Here is a 27,212-nt window from a genome sequence, read left to right as displayed (position 1 = left end):
TCTCCTGCTTCCTGACATAGAAAAATGAAATACAGTAAAAATATTTAAAATTTTGTTATTTTCCACCTTCGGAAGGCTGAGCATTTGTGTTGGGGCCAGGTCTTGATAGTCACTGCGGTGAAATGAGAATTCATAGCAAGGCCACAGGCCTCACGGAAACCTGAGGCCTGTTTGTTCTGGCTCCCTCCCTCCCAGCGTGTGGAGCTACGTAGAGCTTGTTTTTCTCTGCAGGCCTGCAATATACTGTGCTTCTCTTCTCACCTCGTCACATCCTTTGTATCCTCTCTCCTCCCGTGTACAACCACAGTACATTATACTTGTGTATTCATTTTCTCTCTCTAACTAAAGTGTGAATGACCGATGGAGGAAACTGTGTGGACAGTCTCTTCTCCCCACTACATGGTACTGAGCCTGGTCCATGGTGAGGGTGTATATGCAGTGACTCCGTTGAATGGGTGAAATAAGTACAGCCAAATTTATTGGCCAAATTTTCCAAATTTATTGGAAAACCATGGACAAGTCAGCGCTGCTCTGATTTTATTTCTCCTTCCGACTGTGGACGCATGCCCTCTAACAGGACAGAGGCTGTGACGGCTAGAGGCTGTACATTACCTAGCCCGCAGCACAGTTTGGGTGCCTCTTGCTTCTGAGCCTTGAATGAGCTTTCTCACCATTGTGGCAATTCCTTTGGTCTGTGTTTTAAGTCTGGGAGACTCTTCCTGAATTTGAAGACTTGAAAGAAAAACCTTTCACCCAAGGTCTTTGGATTTTACCATCTCATCCCTTAGGACAAGGACACTATTAATACTTATTTAAACTTCCTCCTATCCATGTGGCTGTGTTTTAGAAAGGGCTGTGGGGAAACTATAAAATATATTTTGAAATTGGAGACAATTATATTTTAGTACGTGCTACTCAAGAAGTAGTCCCCTAGGGGTTGTAAATCATTAGATGTGAGCTTTTAAACGATTAAACATATGGCTGCATTTTATTAGTTACAAAAAAACAAATGCCTACCGAAGCCAGTTTAAGACATAAAAGTAGGATTTATATAAGGACCCACAGGGCACTTCACGGGGCAGGGACAGGAAACGCTGCCCAGCTACACGGGGTCTTGGAACCGGCATCTGACTGCATGGGGACCTGAGGACCCCTGGGGCCCACCCCACTTCCCTCCCTGGATTGGCTTCATTCCTCTATAGGGGAACAGCTGGGCTTTCTCCACTTCCCTGCTTACAGGGTCTAAAATGGCCAAGTCAGGTCCTGAGAGTACCAGCCCCCAAGTTCAAGTGCAAGCAGATACACGTCTCAGTTTGAATTCCTGGGAGAGAGCCTGGTCGGGTGCCCACCCCGATCCCTTGCGTTCTGCCCGGGCGGGAGGAGTCCGGGGAACAACGTAGCGTAGGGGGCTGGAGTGAGAGGCCGGCGCCCGAAGCTCTCTCAGGAGTCCGGAAATAGTCAGCAGGGCTGCACGCCTGGGAGCAGGCCGCGGGGTCTGACAGCACCTTCCTTCCTTCCCTCCCGATTCTCTCCCACTGTTCCTTTTGGGAAACGCAGTGTCTGCCCGGACACCCATCCTTGTGCGCGAGGTGGAGCTTTCAGAGCTGGGCATGGCATTGGCAGACCATCTCTGCCGAAGGGCTGTTGAAACAGACATGCTATCCACGCGGTCGAGTTTCCGTGAACAGCTCCTGAGCGAATGGAAGGGGAAGAACGGTAGGAAAGAAAAGAACATCTCAAGTTTGTGGGTGTTTGTTTTTTTAATTTCTGTTTTATGAGTTGTGTTGTTTTAAGGGTTTAGGGAGAAGGGAAGTGGTGGGGAATGGTATGAAGGGCATTCTTGAGTTTTTTCTCTCAGACAAAAGAATTTTATCAGCCGACTTCATGGTTTGGAAATATTTCTTAGATGTGACCGTGCAGTAATTTTTTAATAACAAGTTAGACATTTTAACCTGTCAAAGATTATTGTTCATTGTCAACTAACTGTACGCTGGTTGCAGCAAAAGATAGTCTGGTGGTTATGCCAGGCTCCAAAGAGAACTAACTCTTCAGCAGCTGGGTAGCTCTGATTGCATTAAACTAATAACATCCCCTGGTTGAAGGGGTGTGTCCTAGATTTGACATTGGAATTCCTTTCCATCAAGTGTAGTGCAGGCAGATTTTTCTGCACATTTTGGCGAAGCTTAACCATGTTCGATGACTCACTTGGATCATAATCTTTACTTATTTTTCTAATTGCTCCTGGGACCCTCCTATGTGGGCTGTTTGCTCAATGGTAATGCAGGTATACCCTCCTTGTCACAGCAGACACAATGGGCTCATTTGATTCAGAAATGCAGTCTGTTCTAAAAGCAATGAGGAGTCCCCAACAGAAAGACTTTGGGGAATACTCGGAAATGCAGGACGCACAGTGGTGTGGGGTTTCCGTGGCTTGCTTTGAGTTTGGTGGCCCTGGTGGACTGCTTCCAGAACCTTGGAACAGATGCGAGGACCTCACTTCAGGCCTCTAAGCACCCTCAGATACTGGGGACTTTTCTTTTTTTGTTTTTTTAAAATAAAAATTGCCTTTTCATTGTCGTGAGTTAGAATGTCCGATAGAGAGAAGCTCATTACTACTTTGCTTGTCTTATTAGCTTTGAAAACGTCACATCTTGAACATTTCTTATGTTTCGGGCATCGAGTTCATTCAAATGAATCTGTGTTGTCTGTTTTGTGGGAAGAGCTCGTGGCTGGGATTGTAGACATGAGCATTCCCTCCTATTCGATTGTGTTCTTGAGTTAATCCATACACATCTCTGGACTTCAGGGGTTCTTTTTGTTTTGCAAAATGAAGGAGAGTGGCTACAGCGATCTCTAAGAGAACTTCCAACCCAACCCGCCAGGGCTCAAGTTAGAGGCACTCAATTCTATGTCATATAAGTTCTCATTAGGCAGATTCATTCGTCAGTTATATGAGCCCTGCTCCCTGCACGTGGGCTCTGGGTCTCGCATCACTGTCTCCACCATGCTTACCATGGTAGTTGCTTCACAAACATGGCCGGTGGAGCCAATGAATGCATAGGTGCATGGCGGCCATCCCGAAACTGCTCTGGAGGATGCACGCCGTGTTGCCCGCCAGCCTGAGTCCGACCGCTGTCATCTGGAGCCTGTTTTGAAAATGGAAGATTAAAAATCTTCTCCCTGTAGATCACAATCTAAAGTCCCAGACCAACCTTGGATGGCCCAGGTCTTACTCTGCAGGACATTTATTCCCAGAAGTATGGGGGGCTGTTCCTGTCTCCTGCTTATTTGCCCTAGGACTGCCTCCCTGACTAATCAGTTTAAGCTCTTCCCTCGTAGGCCGATAATCCTATTTCTCCGGCCCAGGAGCATCAGGGTAATAGTAATGCGTCCCGTAGCTATTACAAAAATGGCATTGCCTTGCACATAAATAAATAAAGTACTTATTATTATTTTTTTCCTCTGGAAAAGGATGATTAAGCAGAGATTTAATTTTCATTTATGCTTTTGCCTTTTTGTGATATTTCTTTATATCTTCCAGTGTAGTCAGGGGAGACATAATTTTATTGTGATTGTCGGTGCTGGCTATATTCTACTTATTTTCAGCATCATGACTTACAGGCTGCTTTGTCTCTCCTATGTGCTTATGTGTTACCAAACCCATTATGAACCCTCGTTGCCAGAGGGCAGAAGACAGTGAAAATGGAAATGATCTTTGGCAAGTGGTATTTTCTGAAAGATTAATTTGAAATAAGCACATTTTATGGTATTTGCTAATAACAGCATTCTCCAAATTCCTACAGGTCACATTCTCGTTGAACACTCCCCCCCCCCCCCCTCAGCTTACATATGTAGAAAGGGCTTCATTAAAACTGAGATCCTTCTAGTTCAATGATAAGCAGGCAGCCAACCCAGATCTTTTAAAAGCCTGCTGTTGGTGCTAATGAAAACGCGGAAAGTGCTAACGCAAAAGAGCTGGTGAGACGCCTCCGTTGCCTGTCGATTTAAGCAGTAAATTTCTAGGATTTTTGGAGTTAAGTATTGCAGCTGCTTACCTACTGGTGATGGAATTCCTCATGTTCATCTGCTTTTGCTCCCGGGTCTTGAATTCACAACATTAAATTTCAGTCCGGTGATGAGGGCACGAGTGTTTATTACAGCATTCTCTGAACTTCCGTGTATGTCTGAAATGTTTCCTCACCATCATCATGGCCATTTTCATTTTGATTCGAGAGTCATTCTATGATGGGCTCCAGCTTCTGAGAATCAATGCTTAGGAAGTAATCTGAAACATGGAAGCTTTTTGCACAATGCACTTGTCCATTGCTGGTTTATTTATAACAGCAAGAAATGGGAAGCATCCTTTATGTCCAGTTTTGGGGAAAATGGTCCAGTGAGGATTAGTACTGTACATTCTTTTTAAAATCCTTATTGTTGAGAGTATCAGAGATGTCCCCCCACTTCTTCCCCTGGTCTCCTTCCACCCAGTTCCCGGCCTGCCCCAGGCCTTTACTACCCTACTGTCTGTGTCCATGGGTAATGCACACATGCATATAAGTTCTTTGTTAATCTCTTCCCGCCCCCTGCCCCCACTTTCCCTCTGAGATTTCTCAGTCTGTTCCATATTTCCATGCCTCTTGTAGTACTATATATTCAAGTAGTTGACTATTAAAGTGTTGAAAATCCCACTGCTTAAGGCAAATATGGAAAAATGATCATGAAAATACTCTGCCACTTACAAGACGTTAGATGATATGCGCACTATGATGACAGTGATTAGGTAAAATCCGTAGGTAAAACCCGAACGGTGATGGTGATATGTGATGAGATGGTGGATGATGGCTGGTTTTCTTGTCATCATTTTCTCTAGTTTTCTATATTGTCCAGTTTTTTTAAAAAGGGAACCAACCACATTATTTGTATAATGAAATATCACATAGATGGATATTTTTAAAGTGAACAAGGCTTACAAAACAGGTGGAAATGGATGATTGGATAATCAGAGTATCCCTTAAAATGAGTTCTTTTGAGTGTAGAAGTCTTTCCTTTTGTAAAGGTAGTTTCAAGGGGACAGTGTTGCTAGGAGGTGAGAGTTTCCAACTAACAGCTCTGTAGGTCGTGTGTCATAGCTCCTGAGTCAGGGGAAAGGGATTGGTGGAAAGAGAGGGAGGGTGCTGCGGCAGGTGGGGGGTGCTGCGGCAGGTAAGGGGTGCTGCGGCAGGTAAGGGGTGCTGCGGCAGGTGGGGATACGGCGGCAGGTAAGGGGTGCTGCGGCAGGTGGGGATACGGCGGCAGGTGGGGGGTGCTGCGGCAGGTGGGGGGTGCTGCAGCAGGTGGGGATACGGCGGCAGGTGGGGGGGTGCTGCTGCAGGTAAGGGGTGCAGCGGCAGGTAGGAGGGGCACCAAAGGAACTGTGGTCTCATGCTTGTGTCTGGACCAGCTGTTTTGCATTCAGCTTTCTGTTTTATTGCCATTATATTTTTTATTGCCAAGTCAGCCTTGACTTAAGAATAGTAAGGTCTGTCCTGATCGGAGAGGTAGCAGAGGTACAAACAAATCTATAATAAATAAATAAATAATAAATAAATAAATAAATAAATAAATAAAACAGATTTAGAATGCATTCTGACCCTTTTAGAAAGTGTATATCCCTGATTCTGTGTAACTGAGGACGGTAGACTGGCTGCAGAGCTTTGGGATTGGAAAGGGGTTGAATCCTGGCCCTGCTGCTTAGCAGCTCTGAATTTTGGACTAGTTACCCAACTTGTTCCTGTCAGCGTTTCCTTATCTATAAGATGGAAAATACCTTTCTCCTAGGGCTTGGAGCTTATTAAATAAGAGATCATGTACATTCAGGCTCTAACGAGAGAGTCTGATTCATTGTGTACTTGGTCGATGATGGTTATCATGAGCTAACAGTAAAGTAAACGTTGTTATTTAAAGACCCACTGAGTGCTGTGTCATGGGGGACACAGTCTGCATCCCAGTAGCTCAGACTAGAAACCTGGCCCAGATTCTAAATGGTTCCTGGGAAGTGCCCGTGGACGGCAGAATGACTGCAGACGAGTTCCTGGGTAAGACCGTCTTTCTGGTGAACTCGGAAGCCGAGAAAAGGGTAGCAGATTATAGAGAGCGTAATGCTATTAATCAGAATTAATATGACAATTGTAACCGAATTACCTTTTGTTTTGCTGTCTATTTAATATTTTACAATTTGTAATTCGATCTCTTGAGCAGTTTGAAAAGCAGGAATTCGGTGAAATAGACTTAAATGTGAATGCTTAGGCAGAGTTCTTATGGTTTTTTTTTTTAAAGACTGAATTTAAACATGATTCCCAGGAAGGCAAAGGAACTCTTAACTGAAATTGAATCATCCATGTCATTTTGTCATCCTTGGTAACAGGTGGCCCAGCTGATGCTCTTTATTAATGGTTGCAAAATGTGTAAGTTCTTTGAGGTGAGAGCCCGATTCATTTCTTTTTGTGTGTCCTTTCAGTATCTAGAGTATTCTTTGCACATAGTAGTGAATAGATGGCACACGATTTTAGTCCACCCAGTTCCTGTCTCATAGATTCTGTTATACAGCTAACCTAATACTGAGAAAAAGAGGAAACACAAGCAGCTACATTTCTCCTTACAGCGCAATAGCCAATTTAATAATTGGTGGGACTACAGTATCCAGTTCTTCATTCATTCATTCATTCATTCATCCGTTCATTTATTCATCACTCGTCAGTTCATTCATTGGCATACAAAACACGTACCAGCACCTCCTTGATTGTCCTTTTAAAATTATTTTCCACTCGATGTTGGCACATTTGCTCTGCTCACATAAATTCAAGATCTCATTATGGTTGATTCATGTAGTGATTAAAGTCCAAATGGCCCTACTCCCACAAAGAGTGTCTCATTTTCGTACTAACAAGCATGTTCTTCTGTTTGATTTCCGTAGTTATATAGACTGTGTTGATCTGAGGAGTTAAAAAGACATTTTTTTAAAAATTGACTTTGAGAGAGAGAGGGAGAGAGAGAAACATAGATGTGAGAGAGATACATGGATTGGTTGCCTCCCAAATGCACCCAACTGGGGCCTGGAATTGAACCTGCAACTCAGGTATGTTCCCTTGGCTGGGAATTGAACCCAAAACCTTTCAGTGCGAGGGCTGATGCTCTAACAACTGAGCAATGCCGGCCAGGGCACAAATCATAAATTTATAAATGATTTTGGAATCTTCTGAAGGTGTCTTTAAAAAAAAATTTGCAGTTTCTTAGTATGTTCAGAACTAGATTTGATACACAGAAAACTGGTTTCCCTGTCTCCTCAAGAAGCTATCATACCACGTAATGATACAGTAGCTATAAAATTGACAGGATTGACGTTTTCATTTATAGAAGAATCCCTGGCTGGCCATGTGGGCCTTGAAATTCTCTAAAGAGAAGGTGACTCAGTGGTTTTATGTACTAGAAACACCTATGATGTGTCCAGATGATGCAAGGGGTAGGTTGAAGGATGTTGATGGACAACTCAATAAATTGTGTCCCAAATGCTAATAATAACAATTCATTTTAGGCCAATACCAAAAATATTTCAGAGTTTTTTTAGGCTTCTCTCAAGCAGTTGGGAACAGAAAAGGATTATAGAAATATTTATAGTAGGCATAAACTTGCATATAAACTCAAAGTACTTCAAGCAAGCTAGTTGCAGTTCTTTTAGAGAACTGGAATAAGTAATTCATTCCTTGCTGCCTCTGACTACTTAACTCCTCCTGAACCATGCCCATTCCCTCAGTGTCTCTTATTTAGTCTGTGTTTCATCCCTTCCATGTAATGTTCTTTAGACTGGAGTGACAGCCTGATGGCCAGGGCATCTTTACAGACAATTAGATTGTGAGAAGGCCATTTACTAGTCCAGTGGTCGGCAAACTCATTAGTCAACAGAGCCAAATATCAACAGTACAATGATAGAAATTTCTTTTGAGAGCCAAATTTTTTTAACTTAAACTTCTTCTAATGCCACTTCTTCAAAATAGAGTCGCCCAGGCCGTGGTATTTTGTGGAAGAGCCACACTCAAGGGGCCAAAGAGCCGCATGTGGCTTGCGAGCCGCAGTTTGCTGACCACAGTACCAGTCTATGTAGAACTGGGAATACCTCCTGTCACTGTGAAATGGGACCAGCATTTCAGAATCGCCTTTCCACTCAGCATGGCTGGCCTTGGTTACCAAGACCCTGAATGTATTTTACTTCTTCGTAATATTTGAACTTGGAGGGAAAAGCTCCCTCCACGAGGTGGGAGGTTCAGCAAACCAAGAGACCCTTTCACGCAGCCTGAAGGTGAGTGGGTATTAGAAATGATATCGATCCAGTGGTGGTCGCCCTGAATTGATTGGAACTCCCCTTCAGTCCTTGGGGGTGGGACGGGGAAGGACGGGGAGGAACCCGTCCTCCATTGAGTCTCAGTTGCTAACAAGAAAAATGCTCATCCTTTCCTGGGAGCCTTGACACAGTACCTGTTCTCCGATGTGCGGTTAGCAAGCATGGCCCTGGTCTGGGCCCTTCTCCTCAGCCCGCTGCTCAGAAGTTGGGAGGCGGGGACATGGACTGGACAAAGCCCCGAGGTGGGCGAGGAGCTCTTAGACATCGAGTGTGGCAGCAGGGAGCGTGGGTGATCCTGAGGCAGGACCAGCTTTGACAGGCGGTTCAGGAGCAGCGCGAGGCGCGGCGCGTATTTGCAGGATCTTTTCACCTGTTCAGGAGAGACTCGCAGTGATGGCGAACCTATGACACGCGTGTCAGCACTGAAAGGTCCCAGGTTCAGTTCTGAGGCGGCCGCATGCCTAGGATGAAACATTTGCGAAATAATGTTTTTTCCTCCAAGTGACACACTACCCGAGTTATGCTCAGTTTTTTGGCCAAGTCTGACACACCAAGCTCAAAAGGGTGCCCATCACCGGGAGAGAGTCTCAAAGCTGTGCTCCGAGCTGAACTGGGCAATGCAGTGATTTGGCTCTTGTGGCCCTCGGCTGAATCCAAGGGCCAGAAACCAGTGAGCTGGTGGTTGGCTGGTTCCCAAGGGGGGGGGAGGGGGGAGAGAGAGAGAGAGAGAGAGAGAGAGAGAGAGATTGGAATAGTGTCCTTTTTTCTGGTTGAAGGAACGTAGGGGATAGCCTTTGTGTTGTGGTGTTGGACTTCCCTTTTGTTTTGGGTTAGGCAATTAAAAACAGAAAGGAGAGAAGCAGACAAAGTTAGGTCTCAACCAGCAGCACTCAGTGATCTGTGACCGTATTGTTTTCATGGGCCGTTGTTTTCCAGGCCCGCAGGGTCCAGGGCCTGAGACCCCTGAGCGACTGCTGATGGCTCCCTGTGCACAGGCAACGCGGAGCCTCTCAGCCAGTGACTTCCGTGTTCTCTCGCGTTTCCACTTTTCCCATTCCATCGTGGTCTTCTGCAAACATCTAATTTTAGTCCGATCGATGTGATCTTTCCTATACACGCGTGGGCTCCGTGAACCCTTTAACATATCTTCCCATTCGCAGACTATATCCGAACTGAAGAATGTGAAATCGAATCCCATCAGGCAACGAGTCCCATTACACGTGTGCATGGCTCCCCAGGGTTCTATCTGCAAGACTCCCTGATAAGAAACAGTTACACCCTAAACATTGGAAGGGAAGAAAAGGGGACTCCTGTTAAAAGCAGTGTTTATCTGCATGTCTTGATGCCCCTGGAATAGGTTCTTGCCCTTATTGTACAGTTTTCTTGAAGCTTCCGGGAAGGGGACCAACTGGGATGAGGAGGGCAGACTCTCTGGAGAGTCCCCACTGAAACTGAGCATTATGTTGGCTACGTAGTATGTATTGAGCAAGACAGTGGGCTGCTAAGTCTTGGCACTGAATACATCCTGCATGAGAGGAGAGGCGGGAGGGGAGGAAGACTCCCAGGCTTTTGCTGGCTACTCACAGCCCAATGCAGCAGGAGCAGAAAAAGCGGAGGGTGGGAGTGGGTGACCCAGCCCTGGCCTAAGCGCTTTACATGCGTGATCTCATTTAATCCCATTTCACCAGCGGAAATTGCATATCTTAGATAGATTTGACCCAAGAATTTATGCCCTTAACCACTCCACTCGTTTCTTTACTGAAGATTTTACACTTCCCTTCTCTTATAGGTACTGTTACGTTTACTTTCCCCAATAAACTAACTCTTTCTCTACTTTGCAGCACCTAGGATAAGCCTCGTGGCATCCCACAGGCTCTGTGAATATTTGCTAAAATGAAGGAGACTCTCCTTGACAGAAAACTGATTTTGTTTAGTGTATATCCACTGAGAAAACAGGCTGATGAATGTTTCACACTCCCCGATTATCGCAGGCTCCCTTATTTAAGCAGAAGGATGGAACCCATGCCAAAGCCTAACATAAATGATGTATTATGCACCGTTTAACGTTATCCGAGCCTCGGTTTTTCATTGTTGTTATGAATTGAGTGTTGACAGTAATGCAGTGTTCATGTTCTTTTTTGTTTAGGTACAGAAAGCATTTGAAATAGGTAACTGCTACTTTTCCGAGTAGCCCAGGTATGAATGGAGATGTTCATGTTATTATGTGTCCCTACCGTGACTGTGCTACTTTTGTACTTTTACAGCATGCTTTGTAATTAAGAGCGTGGAAGCTACCACTGAGACCATCCCCAGATCGCCATGGTCTTCCCTGCCATACAAAGTCTCTCTTTCTGCATTTTTTGATTTGTAGCATTAAAGACAACGATCACATAGGTGACCTTTTAGATGTCAACACAGATGACCTTTTTTTTTGGGGGGGGGGTATTTTATTCATGATGCAACTGTAGTACTTTAAGGGGGGGGAAATCCTTCCTAAGCCAAAAGTTTTATAAGATCTTCAATAAATAAAATATAGATTGCTATGGGTGGAAAATGTACCTTAAAGCAAAACTCACTCTGTTTTCTGAGTGACTTTCCCAGCGAGGCTTATTCCTAGTCATATGCACCTGATGAGCTTATTAAAAGCAAATGGCTCTCCTTCCGGAGCCTGGTACTGAGGTTAGAAGCTGATTGGGAAGCGTTCCTTTCTTTCGTGAATTCATAAGAGACAGTCACCGACTCTAACGGAATCGGGGCTCTGCGTGGTGGGGCGTTTGTCAGAGTTAAGTAAGAGCCACGAACTGAAGGGGTGAAACAGCAGGACTGGAGGAGAAAGCGAGGAATGATGAGCGACAGGTGGGCAAGCTGCACGGTGGAGAAAAGGACCTGTAAGTGGCTGGCCCATTCTGTCCGATTTTCTTGATCCAAACGTCAGTCTTAAAAAGCACTTCAGCCCTAGCCAGTTTCTCAGTGGTTAGAGCATCGGCCCATGGTCAGAAGGGTCTCGCATTCGATTCCTAGTCAAGGGCATGTACCTCGGTTGCAGATTCGATCCCTGGCCCCAGTTGGGGCATGTGCGGGAAGCAACCAGTCAATGTGTCTTTCTCACATCAAAGTCTGTCTGCCTCTCTTGCTCTGCCTCTCTCTCCTTCATTCTCCTCTCCTTCCCTCCCCTTTCTCTCTCCCTGCCCCTTCTCCCGCCCTTCCACTCTCTCTCTAAAGATCAGTGGGAAAAATATGCTCTGGTGAGGATTTTTTAAAAAAGCACTTCATAATGAGTAAGAAATTTTAATTAAATCATTATCTTAAATGCATTAAATGATTTGAGAAGCACATGTGGCGTGTTCATCCCATGTTGGCCTTTGAGGACCAATCATTGTGATGTCAAAGTGATCGTGATAGGACAATAATTGTGATGTCAGGTGACCTGCCCCTCCCTGTTTTCAGGTCATTATTTTGTCAGGGCAACTACACTGTCTTGAAAACATTGCTTTCAGGGTGCCAGACATAAGCTACGTGTGACTGGTCTCCATTTGCAAACAGTTTGGAAGACTGGAAGTTTTTAACTGGACCATCCTGAGTTAGAAAAATCGGATTTCTCTACAGGAAACAAAAAAGGTTCAAGTGTTCTTGTTGGAGTCGATGTTAGGAAGTAGAAAGGAGGAAACCAGCCGTTCAGTCCCTGCAGAAGTAGCTGGGCCATTGGCCAGGAATTCCCCGGCTTGGAGCCTGAGCAAAGAAAAAGCCCCTGGTCACAGCAGCGGATACAAGAGGAATGAAGGCTTGGAGCACAGGTGAAAAATTATGGTCTGAGTGCCCGAGGCTGTTAAGTAGAAATACAGGGGTGACAGAGGTATCCGGCAAAAGCCCCCGCCATACCTACAATGAACGTACAAAGCAAAGTTTCACAAATTTGGGGCTTTGCTATTTCTATACTGTGCTGAATTCTGTACTCAGTCCTTCAACATCTGTTCAGCTGTTGTCATTGTAACCGTCTTTTTAAAAATATATATTTCTTTATTGATTTCAAAGAGGAAGGGAAAGGAGAGAGAGAGACAGCAACATCAGTGATGAGAGAGAATCATTGATAGGCTGCCTCCTGCACACCCCGTACTGGGGATCAAGCCCGCAACCCAGGCATGTGCCCTTGGCCGTAATCGAACCTGGGACCCTTCAGTCCGAAGGCTGACGCTCTATCCACTGAGCCAAACCAGCTGGGGCTGTCATTGTAACAATCTTGATAGTAAACGGACCAAAATGGCCTTAGACTATTTGTCTCTCCTGGTGAAAGGTGAGTTGGGGTAAATAAAGCAGTTCTGTCTCATTTTAAACAACTAGCTCTTAGTCTCCTGCGACCAGGTTTGCATCTGAGCTGCGTCCTTGCTGGCCTTTTGGCTCTCGGCCCCGTGTTCAGCGTTCGGCTTCGCCCTGTCGCCTCACTTACGGAATGGGGACAATGCCGACGTGTAGCACCTGCAGTGAGATGTTGAGATGGTGCCTGTGAAAGGTCCTCCTGCAGAATGGGTGCTTGCCAAACCCGATGCCTGTGCCTGCCGACCCCAAAGAAGCAGTAAGACTGCCCCTCGCAGTGAATCCCTGTGTGAGTGAAACACCCTGCTGGTGCCGTGATCCGTGATCCACCGTGGGGCGTGACATAAATGAGTGGCGTGAAGATATGACGCTCGGGGAGCTGTCCAGATTGGTTAGCGCTGTGGACTCGGCGCCCCAACCCCGGCATCCCAGCTGTCCATGCAACGCCATTTCTGTTGGAACATGTTTAAGACAATGAAGCTCATGTAATTTTGGTGTCTCTTACCTTGAATTGAATTCTGTGATTTAAATTGCTGTGGCTGGCTGGGCATTTTGAAAACCAAGGGTCAGTCATCCCCTATTCCAGTGACTTTGGGGCCTGGAGCAAATCTCTTGGCCTGTTTATTTCATGTTTCTCATTCGTAATATAAGGACACCTTCTTTATACAGGGGAAGGTGCATGTGAGCACAACTTTTTAAAATACTAAGTTCCATTCAGGTGCAAAATGTTGTGATTCACATGGAGCCTCCTGATTGGTTGCGGGGGCAGGTAAGGGCCTGGGTCTTACTTCCTGACCCAGAGACGTCTCAACCTCTCATCTGTAAATTGAGGGAGCTTGGCTAGCTGATTCCCTGAACCCCTTAACATTTTTTTAAATGGATTTAAGAGAAAGGTAGAAACATCGATTTGTTGTTACACTTATTTATGCATTCATTGGTTGCTTCCTGTATGTGACCTGACCAGGTACCAACCCCACAACCTTGGCGTATCGGGACGACACTCTAACCCAGTGGTCGGCAAACTGCGCGGTTTGCCGCTCTGTTGGCTAATGAGTTTGCCGACCACAGCTCTAACCCATTGAGCCACCTGGCCAGGGCTCCCCGAGCCCTTTCTTCTCAAACATTCCATTCTAGTCATTCCCAAAGCTCCGCAACTGGCACCTTCTTCCTGGCTGATAGGCAAGAGGTCAGAGCCGTGTCTTATCTGTAATTTAGATACTGCTGTTTATAATTCAGCTTCTGTTGACTAAGCAGAAGTTCTGCCCAAGGGACGGGCAAGTTAAACATGTGAAGTGCTGGGATCTCATCCCAAAACCCTGCTACGGCAGGGCCTCCGAGGCTCCCCGCTTCTGAGTGAGCTTCAGTGACTGTACCCGTCGAACGAGGCCTCCGATACTCTTGCCCTTGTGTAGGGGGCTCCTGTGGAGATTGCTCTGTGCTCTCAAGATTCCCTCAGAACACAGCAGGTGTTGGTGGGCGGAGAGACGGGGATTTCTTCTCCTCCCATTCTCACTCCAGTGCATTCCCGGAGCCTGACTTGAGCTAGCTGTTGGTCAGGTGAAAGCAACCGATGCTGAAATGAATGATTCATTAACTTGGAAATTTTTAACTTGGGGGCCTTGTACTCATTTAATCTCGCAGTACTTTCCATCCCTACCCCAAATAGTCGAGTAAAGTGTGTGGAAACGTTGAGCCATAAACAATCCACCTGCATTTTTTTTTTTTTTCACTGTTGAATGTGGTAGAGTCCACTCTTCTCTGGAAAAACAGGGAGGAAGTGGGGTGACAGCTCTCCGAACGTCAGCCGTCTTCATCCTCCCTTTGAGGTGGCCGTGGCCCGTGCTGGGCATCCCCACCTCACCTTTGAGGCCCAGCGGAGTGGCCACCTCTTCCAAGTGTCTTTCCTGCTCTCCGTTCTGTCAGGAACGTCAGCAGCCTGCTGGTGTCACTGCTGTGGGACCTAGGAAGTACTGCCACATCATAGCTTCGTGGGTTTGTTGTTGTTGTTGTTCAGGTGTCTTATCACTAGGGTGGACATTAATTTATCATCCAAACCAGGACACTTCTGACAGTGAAGTGGGGAGTGCCATTGATTTTAAGCCGAGACAGCAGGTGTTCAGCAGGACCGTCCAGGCAAACCTAGACATATGGTCGCCGTGCTTGTCGCTTGTCCTTGATTGAAGCCTTCTCGGTGCGAAGGGCCGTCCTTGTTTACCTCAGCCTCCACAGTGGCACAGGCGTAGTTAGTTCATTGAGTGACTGAATGAAACCCGTTGGTAAACTTGAGGACCAGGGGTGGTTAGTAACCAGGGTGATTAACAGGTAACGGGCAGTATTGTCAGATGTCACCAAGACTGGGCCATTCGATGGCACCTTTCTTGTTCTACCGTATCACCTAGTGGCCTTTAAAAGGCACCATGTAGCCTGGCCAGCCTGGCCCAGTGGTTGAGATTTGACCTATGAACCAGGAGGTCACGGGTTCGATTCCCGGTCGGGGCACATGCCCAGGTTGCGGGCTCGATCCCCAGGAGGGGGCGTGGAGGAGGCAGCCGATCAATGGTTCTCTGTCATCAATGATGTTTCTATCTCTCCCTCTCCCTTCCTCTCTGAAATCAATAAAAATATATTTAAAAATAGATAAATAAAAGGCAGCATGTAAATTATAGCTAAAACAGTTAATACAATTCCTCTATGCCAGGCCCTATCATTCTAAGAACTTCACCTATATTGAATTAATTTCTATGGCAATGCCAACGTAGCTCGTGGTACTGTTATCCGTGTCTTACAGCTGAAGAAACTGAGAGGAAGAGGGAGAGGCTGGACCTGTCTGAGATCACCTGATCCTCTCTTTACCTCCACCTCCACCTCTCCCCATTTGACCCAGCTCCCCCCGACCCCGGGTTCACCTCGTCACCTGTTGTGGTGCAGAGTGCTTGGTGTGGTTGTAGGGTCCCTTTGAAGGTGGGCTGAGGTGTCTGTCCTCCTGAGAGACTGTTGAAGGCTCTCAGGGTCATGTGGGTCTCACCTTGGTCTCCTCTGCTGTTCACACGGCCTCTTGCACGTTCGTTACCATGGCACCCATCCAGCCTAGAGGAGCCTCCGCTCTCTAATTTCCTTCCTCATCCTCCTGTCCCTTCTGTACCTCAGCCCCTGAATGAGTTCAGCAAGCAAACAGCTCCCTGGCATTGTAAACGGGAGCTGGGTCCCAGGGTCGGAGGTCCCGGTCCTCTGGAGGGGAAAGGAATGACACGTTGCACCGGCCGTCTTAGCGAGTGCCCACACCCACACCTGTGAGGTGCATCTTTCTATGTGGAATCTCTATCCCGATGCATGGCATGCGGCCTCGGGGCGGGTGTTAGTTTCATGGAGGTCTTTCCCATCTAGTGGAAGGATTTATCATCTTACCTGTGTACCTACAGAAGATTTCTGGGGCCCGAAGTTCCGGGAGGATTAGGCAGGGAGGAGAAGAGACTGAGCAGAGTTGAATGAGAAATCCTTCCAGCGGTAAGGGAAAGCATGTGGGGAAAGGGAAGTTCCTAGGTCGGTTAATGAATATTTATTGCCTGTCACGGCTTTCCACACAAGCAGCTTTTTTCCGTTTGACTGGCTAGCTGAAGACAGGTAATGATTCTCTGCCGCCTGGTGATGGATGGTTGGTCTTCCCCTAGTCTGCTGTTTCAGAAACGGAGCCAGCGATGCCCCCAGCCGGGCTTCTCGCCTGTCTGCATCTTGTCCTGTTAGCTGCAGCCCCTGGGTGAAGCCAGTGTAGCATCCCACTTAGGTTGTGTTCCAGATTTTCTGTGTCTGCCACACTTCCTTTAACAGCACATGTGCTATTGAAGCTTTGGGGGCAGTGTGTGTGTGTGTGTGTGTGTGTGTGTGTGTGTGTGTGTGTGTGTGTGGCTTTTCTACCATTCTTAAGGGTCAGCTTTGTTGTGTTCTGAGCTTGTTTTACCACTCAGATCATCTACCAGGGAAACAATACTAACCTGGTAGGAACAGGTGCAATGAGGAGTAATATTTAAAGACACAGAGGCTCAGGGTAGCTCCAGTGAAACCTCACAGTCCCTTGTTTCTCAGGTTAGTCCGGCCCATCCCGCCCATGTGGAGTGGGCACTTGTTTCCGTGAATCCTTCTTAGCCTGGGCCCCTCAGACAGCTGCGAGAGGGGTGTTGGCACCTGCCTTGCTGATGTGTTGAGTTGTAAGGATCAGCCGAGGTCACAGAGAGTGGAGTGCTGGGCACTTGAGAAACAGGATTGAGGATCTAGGTGAAGATCCCATTATTGACTTGGTACATAGTTACTGACTTCCTGCTGTTAGCTGGGCACAGCTCCAGGCCGAGCTGGTGTGGAACCCAGGTTCCCAGCTGCTTATTTCTGTTGTTACTGATGTCCCCGTTCCCCGTGAAGGGATGAAAGGGGGACGTGAAGAATCACCAGTGGACACAATTGCACACAACCTATTTTAATGTCAAGGTTCTTTTTGTTTTGTTTTGTTGTTTTGTTCAGCCACATGTTCCATTTCAAACGACAGATTTATTGATATAATTCACACGCCATAAAATCCATCCTTTTGAGTGTATAATTGGGCAGTTTTCAGTGTCGCCGCAGCGTTGTGCAGCTATCCACACCACCTAATTTTAGGATATTTTCGACATTCTGAAAGGAGACCCCATCCTCAGTGCCTTCCCAGTCCCCCCTCTCCAGGTCCTGGTCACCAGGAATCTACTTTCTGTCTCTTTGGATTTGCCTGTTCCGGACATTTCATATCAATGCAATGATATACGATGTGGCCTTTTGTGTCTGGGGTGTTTGAGGCGTCATCCACGTTGTGGCGTGGATCGTTCCTTGCTATAGCTCCGCGGCATTTCATTGTATGCGTAGACCACGGTTCGTTTTCCATTCGCCAGTTGGTAGCATTTGGGTTGTTTCCACTTTTTGCTGATGAGGAATAATGCTGCTGGGAACATCCATGGACACGTTTTTTGTGGGGATGTGTTTCTCATTTCTCCTGAGTGTATGCCTAGGACCGAAACTGCCGGATCCTGTTATCTCCATGTTTAACATTTCGACGATCCGCCCAGCTGTTTTCCAAAGAGGCCACCCCCCTTTACCAGCAACAAAGGGTTCCAGTTTACCCCCATCCTTGCCAGCACTTGTTATTGCTTGTCTTTTTTATTCAGTCATCCTACTCGGTATGACATGAGGTCCCGTGGCTTTGGTTTTTATTTGCCTAATGACTAAGGTTGTTGAGCATCTTTTCATGTGCTTTCTAGCCGTAGCTTCTTTGGAGGAATGTCTCTTCGGGTTCTCGGATTGTCTGTGATTGTTGGGCATTCTCCATATAGTCTAGACACAAGTCCCTGACCAGACATTTGTAAATACTTTCTCCCGTTCTATGGGGTGTCTTTTTACTTTCACTTTCTTTCCTTTCCTTTTCTTTTTTAAAATCTTGATTATTGAAAGTATTACAGATGTGCCTCTCCCCCCGCCCCCTCCACTGAACCCTTCTAGCCCACACCCACTCACCACCCCAGGTCTTTTCACTGTCTTAATGTTGTTCTTTGAAGCACAAACATTTTTAATTTTGATGAAGTCTAATTTATGCATTTTTTTTCCCTTTGGTTGACTATATACTTTCGGTGTCAGATATAAGCAACCATTGCCAAATGTAATTTGGGAACATTTATTTCTTTGTGTTCTTCTAAGAATTTGATAGTATTAGCTATTATATGTAGGTCTTATGCTCCCTTTTACAGTGGAGTTTTGAGGCTTTTCTACTTTTTTTTGTTCAATGTAATCTTTGGTTAGGGTTATTGAAGTATATAATAGGTATAAAAAGCACTTTGATTTTTCTAAAAAGGATTGATGTTGTTGAAATTACTAGCTACAGGACACAAAAATTATAGGTTTTGTTTTTTGAAGGAATAAATGCCCCAGTCTGAAATTAATTTTATTCTAAAATTGAGCTGACTACTAAGACAAGATCCAATTTAGGAAGTGTTTTGACATTGCCCAGTGAGCATTTTGAGAAACACATGTTACAGGAATAAGAATGTAAACATTCATGTGGGTTGCCTTGAGGGATTTTTTGGTAAGCATTGTATTTGACTTTATGGGAAAGACTCGAGAGTATGTGACTTGGTAGTCTGCCCATACTTATACACACTCTTTAGATCTGTGAATAGACCATCTAGTTTTCACCAGAGAGAGAGTAGGTATATCTACTCAGGTTCCTTATCATCCCTGTTTTAAGATGGGAAATTAATAGTATATACATACCTTATGGGGTTGTGAGGATAATATTAGTTGATATATTAAAAGGCTTAGAATAGCCCTAGCTAGTTTGGCTCAGTGGATAGAGCATTGGCCTTTGGACTGAAGGATCTTGGGTTTGATCTGGTCAAGGGAACAAACCTTGGTTTCAGGCTTGATCCCTGGTCTCAGGTTGGGGCGCATGCGGGAGGCAACCAATCAATGTGTCTCTCTCATATGGGTGTTTCTCTCTCTTCCCCTTCCACTCTCTGAAAAGTCAATGGGAAAAATATCCTTGGGTGAGAATTAAAAAAAAAAAAAAAAAAAAAAAAGGCTTAGAATAGAGCCTAATGCTTAGTTAAATGTTCAAGTGCTTATTGTTAAATATATCATTTACCTAAGAGATATTTCTAGTATATAGTTAAGCCACCAGCATAATTTGTGCGTCGAGTGTTAAGTACTAATAGAATGTTCTTGAATTATTGTGTAAATATATGTTAATTATTAATTTTGCCCACAGTGAAGGAATAAAGTTTTTATGAGTAACTTAATGAGATCGCCTAATAACATTTAGATTATTTATAACATTTTTTACTTAGTTATAGTCTTGGCTCAGAGGAGCATTGTAGAACCCGATGGGAGAATTGACGGATGTCCGGTTCCTCGTCCTTCCTTACCCCAGCTTCGTGGGGAAAGTGCTGCGAGGGTTTTCATGAATGGCCCCAGTGAAGGAGAACAGCACCAAACAGGGGGAAATGCTGGCTGCTGTAGAATTTGTTCCTGACAATTTGTTCCCTTCTCCTGGAAAGAATTCTCTACCGAGACGAGACGTTCTTTTTCTCCCAGCCCAACCGTGAGATAAGTCATGAATTTGCAAGAGGAGCTCGTAGGGTTTTTTGGAGATGGCTTCAGGCCGGTTACAAGCCAGCCTTTATAGCTCGGGCTTCCACCTCTGTCCGCAGGGAGTTCCCAGTGTAGGGGCGCAGGAAGGATGTGTTTGGTGGGTGACCTGTGGAGGTAATGAATTCATCAGGTGGAAGCCGGTAGAAGATGAATCCAGGTCACCTGACCACCAGGAAGCAGCGTGCAAAGGAGGGCCACGCTTACTTTGAGGGGCGAGGACTGGGCAGTCAGGTCACAGAGGAATTTGAGGCCAGTGTGGCCTTAATTTACAAGCCATCACGGGGACGTACCGTTAGATGTAACCAGCATGGGGTTAGCAAAATAGAGGTGGATTTGCCAATGCGTAAAGTTGAAATAAAATGTAATAAAGACTGCGTCCTCCTCTCCCCCTCTTACAGTGTATTGAATGACTGCTTCACTTGCCGGATTCTGAGAAATGGTTTAACTTGTGTTGCTGCCGTTTTAAAGTAATCCTGTGATTTCTCTCTCATCTGTTGACTCCAAGGCAATAGCATGCGGCCAGAGTGCCCCTTCCTTCTTGCTTGTCGAGCTCCGTAGTAATCGGGAAAGGGTTTTTGATGCTCCTTTTGAACTGCGTGCTAGGGACGTGACGATGCATTTCATGGCTTCTCGGCAGAGTGGGGTTCTGGCGAGAGGATGGCAGCAGAATACCAAATGCTGTGGAGGAGATGGTGGCGTGGTGGTGCGTCTCCCTCTGTTAACTGCCATTACGGAAACTTTCAGATGTGGATTCCTTTCGTAGGAGGGGAGCGCAGGGAGCAGGCCGGGCAGTGCTGGGAGCGCTGGTTTGGTGGAGACGAGCCTGTGTCCTTGCAAGCCTCGGCCTTCAGAGCGGCCGCAGGGATGAGCCACAGCACCGGAGGCCACGGGCTGCGGTTGAGGAAAGAGAACCACCCGCCCCGTGGTCTGCACTGGAGGCCATGCATCCACCCAGGCTCTCAGCTCGGAGTTAGTCATTCCATGTTGGCTTCTGCTATTCCCCTTTTTATTTTAAAAACTCAGTCATTTTAGTACATAATAGAAAAGTAAGAAAGCAGGGGAAGAAAAGGTAGCTTCAACCTAGTGGTTCTCAGTCGGGTGATCCTGCCTCCCCACCTCCCCCTTTGGGGTTGGGCATTTGGCAGTGTCTGAAGACAGTTTGGATGGTCACAGCTGGTGGGGACAGTGCAGTGGCATCGAATGTGTTTGGGTCAGGGACGCTGCTTGACATGTTACATGCACGGGACAAACCCCACAGCAGAGAACGGCCCAGCCCCAAATGCCAGCAGTGCTGGGGTTAAGAAATGCTGTGATGACCCCACTCTAACACACACCAATCCCACCTCCAATTGGGTTATGTTGGGTTATTTCCGGTCATTATTGTATGTGCATATATATAGCTGTGCACATAGTATGTGTATCTAGATCTTCTCACTAAGCATTATATCCTAGTCAAAAGGGCTCATCTGCAGTCTTCCAGACTTTGTATCCCACGTTTCTTTCCTGTAAATATTCTAAATTACTGCTCTTATGTACAGCCAATAATGAACAACTTTGTGCATTTCTCTTTCTCTGAATTTCCCATTGTTTTCTAAGGGTAGGATTTACAAGTGTTCATATTTTTCTAAGGAGTGGATTTAAATATAAATTGATTTCAGAGAGGAAGGGAGAGGGAGAGAGACAGAAACATCAATGATGAGAATTATCAATTGGCTGCCTCCTGCATGCCCCCCTTACTGGGGATTGAGCCTACAACCCAGGCATGTGCCCTGACCGGGAATGGAACCGTGACCTCCTGGTTCATAGATCGACGCTCAACCACTGAGCTACACTGGCTGGGCAGTTTAAAATTTTTTTTTTTAAGCATAAGGGAGGTTTGGAAGCAAGCTGGTTTCTGCATTACTTCCTTGTACTTATCTCTCGTTTAGAGTACATAATAGCACATCTTGTGAAATGCTGGTGTGATAATCTGAGCGTTGTATGGCTCTCGTGGAAGAATTGATGAAAATGTGAAGAAAATCAACGTCCCTTGGCCTTGTGGTTGAAGTGGTCTCCCTCCCTGTTTCAGCACAGTGTGCTCGACTGAGAGTAAAGGTTACTTCCTGCTGTTCCGCGTTGCTCGACATTTGCATGTGAGCAGGCACCTCCTGCCTGACGAAGTGTTGACATCCATTGGGATGACTGACATCAGCTTCTGGTAAAACAGGAACACATTCTGCGACTCGTTTTCCTTTGCGTGGGGTTGGAGGGAAGACACAAGTGAGACACGAGGCTATGGTGAGAGGCACCGTCTCTGCTGGTGAATGAAGGCTGGGCAGCCGTGTGGGCAGGAAAATGGAGGTTTCTGCCCGCAATACCTGGTGAGGCAGGCCTTGTTACCCATCACCGGGTCCCCTCACGTCTAATAGCTGGCCGCCCCCACGGGAGGGGAAACTAGAGGAGGCAGACAGGGCTGGCGAGAGGCAGCCGAGGGGCTCTCGGCAAGGCCTGGGGGGGACCCGCCTCCTGGGAGAGCTCCCCTGTCCTGGAGTTGGCGGCCCGCTCCCCTCTGTGCAGGGAGGGACTCCTGATGGTCCAGCAAAGAGCTGTTCCTGTAGACTTTCCTGCAGGCCCGAGAGGGAAGAGTCACTGGGCGAGGGGCTTTTACAGAGAACCCGGAGGTTCTCCCACACTGGCCTTGCTGCTGCTTGCTTTGTCATCATCCTCTGCATCTCCCCTCTTTCCCCTGGTCCCCTCTGAGCAGGGGCCTCCTGGCTCCATCCCTGCCTGCTCCCCCACGGGAGCCCCACAGCCCCTGCAGTGCCGTGCAGGGCGGAGGGAGGGAGGTGGACAGGAGCTGGAGAAAGCCCGTCCCCTTGTCCTGTCTGTCAAGTTTCCGGACTGCTGCTCACGTTCCTGGGCGGGAACACGCCCCCCACAGCGCTCAGCCTTGTCTGTGCTGTCCCTGGTTCCTTCCCGCCTGTTCCTGCTCCGTGGCGTCTAGACCTTTGTTCCCGCGTTGGCTGTCTCCTGTCTTGGTGTGGAGCTCTGGTCTCCCGTTGAAAGAGGAATCTCAGCTTTAAGGTAGTGGAGCAGAGAGCCTGCGTCTGAGATCAGAGAGGGGAGGTGACCCTGGAGCAGGATGGGCGGATATTAACCTGGACCCCTGGTCTGGCCGAGGCCCCTGAAGGAGCTTCCTCGCAGTCGGCGTCAGGACCCAGAGAGGCTGCGGGTGCCGTGCGAAGGGGAGAGGCGAAGGTTTAGGTTTCCGTGGAGTTGGAGACATGCTTCCTTTTTTATTTTTTTTTTTGTAGAATCGAGGAATTTTGGAGACAGATTGGACCTTGGATATATTGGAATCAGTGATAACATCCTCTTCTTGGTCACAGTTCTCTTGCAGAACTTGGGGAACACTGTGACCCTCTACCTGAAAAGAGGCACACAGTGCGTCTACGGTGAACGCCTGTGTTGAGGTCCCTGCAAGGAGTGTCACAGGGAGTCTGTGGGCTTCTCCATCACGCGAAGCTTTGGGCACAGCTAGCAAAGCCATCGGAGCTGAGTCTCTAAGGCAGTGGTCGGCAAACTCATTAGTCAACAGAGCCAGATATCAACAGTACAACGATGGACATTTCTTTTGAGAGCCAAATTTTTTAAACTTAAACTGTATAGGTAGGTACATTGTTATTAACTTAATTAGGGAACTCCTAAGCTGGCCTTTGCTTAAAACTCAAGGGGCCAAAGAGCCGCATGTGGCTCGCGAGCCGCAGTTTGCCGACCACGGCTCTAAGGGAATGGGCAGCCGTGAGCCTCCAAGCTGGAGCTGTAGATTGCTCCCCCACCCCATCGGAGAGGGAGGCTGGTCTCCCCTGTGCCGGGGATCAGTCAGACAGAGCCAGGCACCACTTCGGGGCTGTGCACACACGGAGCCGAGGAACCAGGCCTGCAGGGCCCCCTCCGAGTGTTTCAGGAACGGAATCACACCTCCTGAGGCTCCTGGGGGGATCTGGGCCTGAGAGGGGATTTCCCGTCAGACAGGTCAGGTGGATTGGTCTTCAGCCAGCCTTTCAGCAGTTCAAGCACTAACTGGCCCGCAGGCGTTTCCCACTCTTCACCCCTCGGACCACTAACCTTGGCTGCTCATGGCTCCGCCTCGGCCCCCCGAGGAGCGGGGACCTGGGACGGGGCTTTCAGAGCCGCGGGGAGAGGAGAGCGCCCGCCCTCCCGTGTTGGGTACCTCTGGGCTGAGCCGCAAGCGCACACAGCACCTTCGCAGCGTCCACGTCCACCATGCTGACAGGGGAGAGGCCCAGCCTTTCGAAGAAGAGCCTGCTGTCTCCTCGGAAAACGCCGCCGCCTTCACCATATTTGGAGCCTTCGCGTTACAATTCCTCTGCGGTTTTGCAATAACCACACTTCCTTCCTTCGCCTCCCGGGGGCTGGCGTTGAAGTGCCTTCGCTTTTGCTCGCGCTCACTAGCCGGTTTGTGGATGAGCGGAGGGGCTGTGGTTCGTCCGCTGGGCTCTCCTTTGCTGTGCGACATGCTTAGAGCCACAGGCAATCCCGACGCTGGCGTTTTTAATCATCGCCCTGGCTTGATTCTGTAATTATGCTGAAGCATTCTCTGCGCCGCTAAATGAAAGGCCGTGCAGGCCGTTGCAAGTAGTCAGAACTTCAGCTATTTCCACCAGGCACCACGGGGCTTTGCTAAATCTAAAAATGTGTCCCTGACGCCGGAGGGCCACCTCTGGACCGCTCTGGGGGGACTGCGCACACTTGCCCATTTCTTGAGGCGTACAAGATGCGAGCCAGCAGCCCGCACCCCGGGGCCACTGAGAGAGAGGTGCTCCTAGGCTGTGAGGCATTTCACTGGGTACATAGAAGGGAAATTGTGGAAAATAAATACTCAGTGTAGGTTTGGAGTGGGAATTGTGAACTTGGACCCGTGGGCACCTGGAACACAGGGAGCCCTGGGGAGAGGTGGAGGTCACCCTTCGCAAACCTGGGTCTGGACTCCAGACCTCTTTCTGGGTGAGGTGAGATGAACCCCTGCTTGGTTTTGTTCGCATTGTAGCAGGCGGTGTTTCACGGGGAGAGGATCTCTCGAAGGTGTGGAGAGGGGGAAGATGTGGGATAATGGTAGGCAGTCCTTCCTAGTTACTCCCGGCTTTTGGTTGTCCGCTTCATCCCAGGTGTGCTGTGGGTCTCAGGCACCGGCCACACACACGATCCGCATTGTCACCCAAATCCAATTTGTAGTTGTCTCAATTCAGTAAAGGGCAAAACACACAAGACAACAAAAACCCAAACAAAAGAAATCTGACAAAGGAACCCACCCAGTGATGAGGGAGCAGCTCTGATGGACAGGGAGGGGCCCCCGTTTCCTGTCGCAGACTTGAGCTCTGGGCCCCAGGGCCTGGGTTTGTGCAGAGTACAAGGTAGAGCATGCATAGTCAGGACTCAGCGCTCCCCTGAAGGGGGTTGGGGGGGCGGAGTGTCCTCTCATGTCATTGACCTTTAGAGCAGAAGAGACTAGAACAGATGAGGAGGAGGAGACTCCCCAGTGCCAGGCAGCCGTCTGCAGAGGGGGACTCAGAGAAGGGCAGGTGGCCCCACAGGGGGCGTGCTTTGCACCGAGGGAGACAGTGGCCATATATGGGGATGGAGGATCTGGCTTGGCATTTCACATGAACAAAGATTATTATTATCGCCTCCGGAAAGCAGAGGTCCACAGAAGCCATGGCATGGCTGACCTCAGAATTCTTGGAACTGGATGCTCACCTCACTCCCAGCACCAGCCCACCCTCGGATCTGTTTGTGTGGGTGTGGGGCAGTTAGAGAAAAAGTGAGAATGAATTTTCAAGGAATAACTCACAACCAAAGTATTAGGTTAGGAGACGAGCTGGCTTGTGTGAAGACCTAGGAATGCCCGTCTTGGTTATTTATTCACACTCGTTCATGATTCATTCCCTGTTTGCTATGTGGAGTGTGCACCCTGGGTCCTAGGTGCTGGGTAGTTAGCAGTGGACTGAAGAGTCCTGTTCTAGTGGGGCTTCTGTTCTGTGGGTGGGGGACCCCATCCGTGAACAGGGTGGGTTTGATGCACACCCTAATGAAAGTAAACAGTTTCATGGCTGAGAATAACTCTGTCTAATATATATAATGTTACCATTGTAACATCTTCTATGATAATAAAAGGGTAATATACTAATTAGACCAGACATCTTCCGGACATCCTTCCTGATGAAGCCAGGGCCGGGGGGAAGCCAGCCCGGGTCCCGGGTGCCTGCGGGTGGCCCAGGGGAAGCCAGCCGGGGCCTGGATGCCTGCCAGGAGCTGGAGGAGGGAAGCCAGGTCCCGGATGCCCGAGGAAAGCCAGTGCCGGCAGCCGGAGGAAGGAAGGCCTACTCTTGCACAAATTTTTGTGCATTGGGCCTCTAGTCTATATATATAAAAGCCTAAGCGACCATTACAGCCGAATAACCGGAATGACCAGAATGACCGGTCGACCAGTCACTATGATGCGCACTGACCATCAGAGGGCAGACACTCAATGCATGAGCTGCCCCCTGGGGGTCAGTGTGCTCCCACAGCCAACCTCCCGCGGTCCCTCCCCCCAGCCATTCCCTACCCCCGGCAGGTCGGCCCTGATCTGCCCCGATTGGGCAGGCCAACCTCCCGCAGTCCCTCACCCCTGGCCAGCCAACCTCCTGTGGTCCCTCCCCCTGGCTCTCCTCCTGACCGGCAGGCCCCGATCGGCCCGGTCCCAATCAGGACTGGGCGAGATGGCCCCAATTGGCCCTGATCACCAGCCAGGCCTAGGAACCCCACCTGTGCACGAATTCGTGCACCAGGCCTCTAGTGTAATATAAAAGTTATCAAGATTTTTGCACCAACCCTCCTAAATCTGATGTGCATTTTGCACCTAGAACATCTTCATTTGGACTTGGATGCATCTCACGTACCCAGTGGCATCTGTGGGCTGTGGACAGTCAAGGCTCAGTGCTAGGGTGGGGGTGCAGGCCCACTTTAGTTTGGGTGGTGGTCTTTTCAGCAATGTCCCATCAGCTGAGGACAAGGGATAGTTCTCACAACTCACCCATCTCAAGTGTTGCTGCTAATCTGCCCACACATCATGGTGTACATTATTATTCTTATCTTACTTCAGCGGATTAGAATGGCTGGCTTTTCTTTTCTTTTTTTAGCAGTCTTGCTCTGGGCACTGTTGGAAGGGATACCCTGAGGACAGGCAGTGAGAGATCACTCAGTGTTACAGGAGGTGACAGTGGAGAGAGAGGGCTGCCGTCCTTCAGGAAAAGCTTTGGGGCCTCCAGGGGCCCCGTTCCGCCAGAGACCTCATTTTGCATGCGGGGACCTTGGTGGCGCAGGTCCT

General features: G+C 48.0%; 1 protein-coding gene across 3 annotated transcripts in view; it reads left to right on the top strand.

Moving 5' to 3' along the window:
* PRKCA (protein kinase C alpha) overlaps positions 1 to 27,212 on the top strand; it is a 285,603-nt gene that overhangs the window by 34,081 nt on the left and 224,310 nt on the right. The window contains exon 1 of one of the 3 annotated variants that reach the window (XM_028157335.2): positions 11,887 to 12,168. The exons of 1 other annotated variant lie outside the window; for it this stretch is intronic. In XM_028157335.2, coding sequence (XP_028013136.1) covers positions 12,150 to 12,168 — 19 coding nt within the window. In that variant the 5' untranslated portion in view covers positions 11,887 to 12,149. Of the gene's footprint in view, positions 1 to 11,886; positions 12,169 to 27,212 lie in introns of those variants that run through there. One more of the 3 variants, XM_054708991.1, reaches the window with a different exon arrangement.

The sequence above is a fragment of the Eptesicus fuscus genome, chromosome 20 (genome assembly GCF_027574615.1).
Source record: "Eptesicus fuscus isolate TK198812 chromosome 20, DD_ASM_mEF_20220401, whole genome shotgun sequence".
In the NCBI taxonomy this organism is placed as follows: Eukaryota; Metazoa; Chordata; class Mammalia; order Chiroptera; family Vespertilionidae; genus Eptesicus; species Eptesicus fuscus.
Note: the sequence above shows the minus strand (reverse complement) of the source record. Positions and strands in the feature narration are given on the sequence as shown.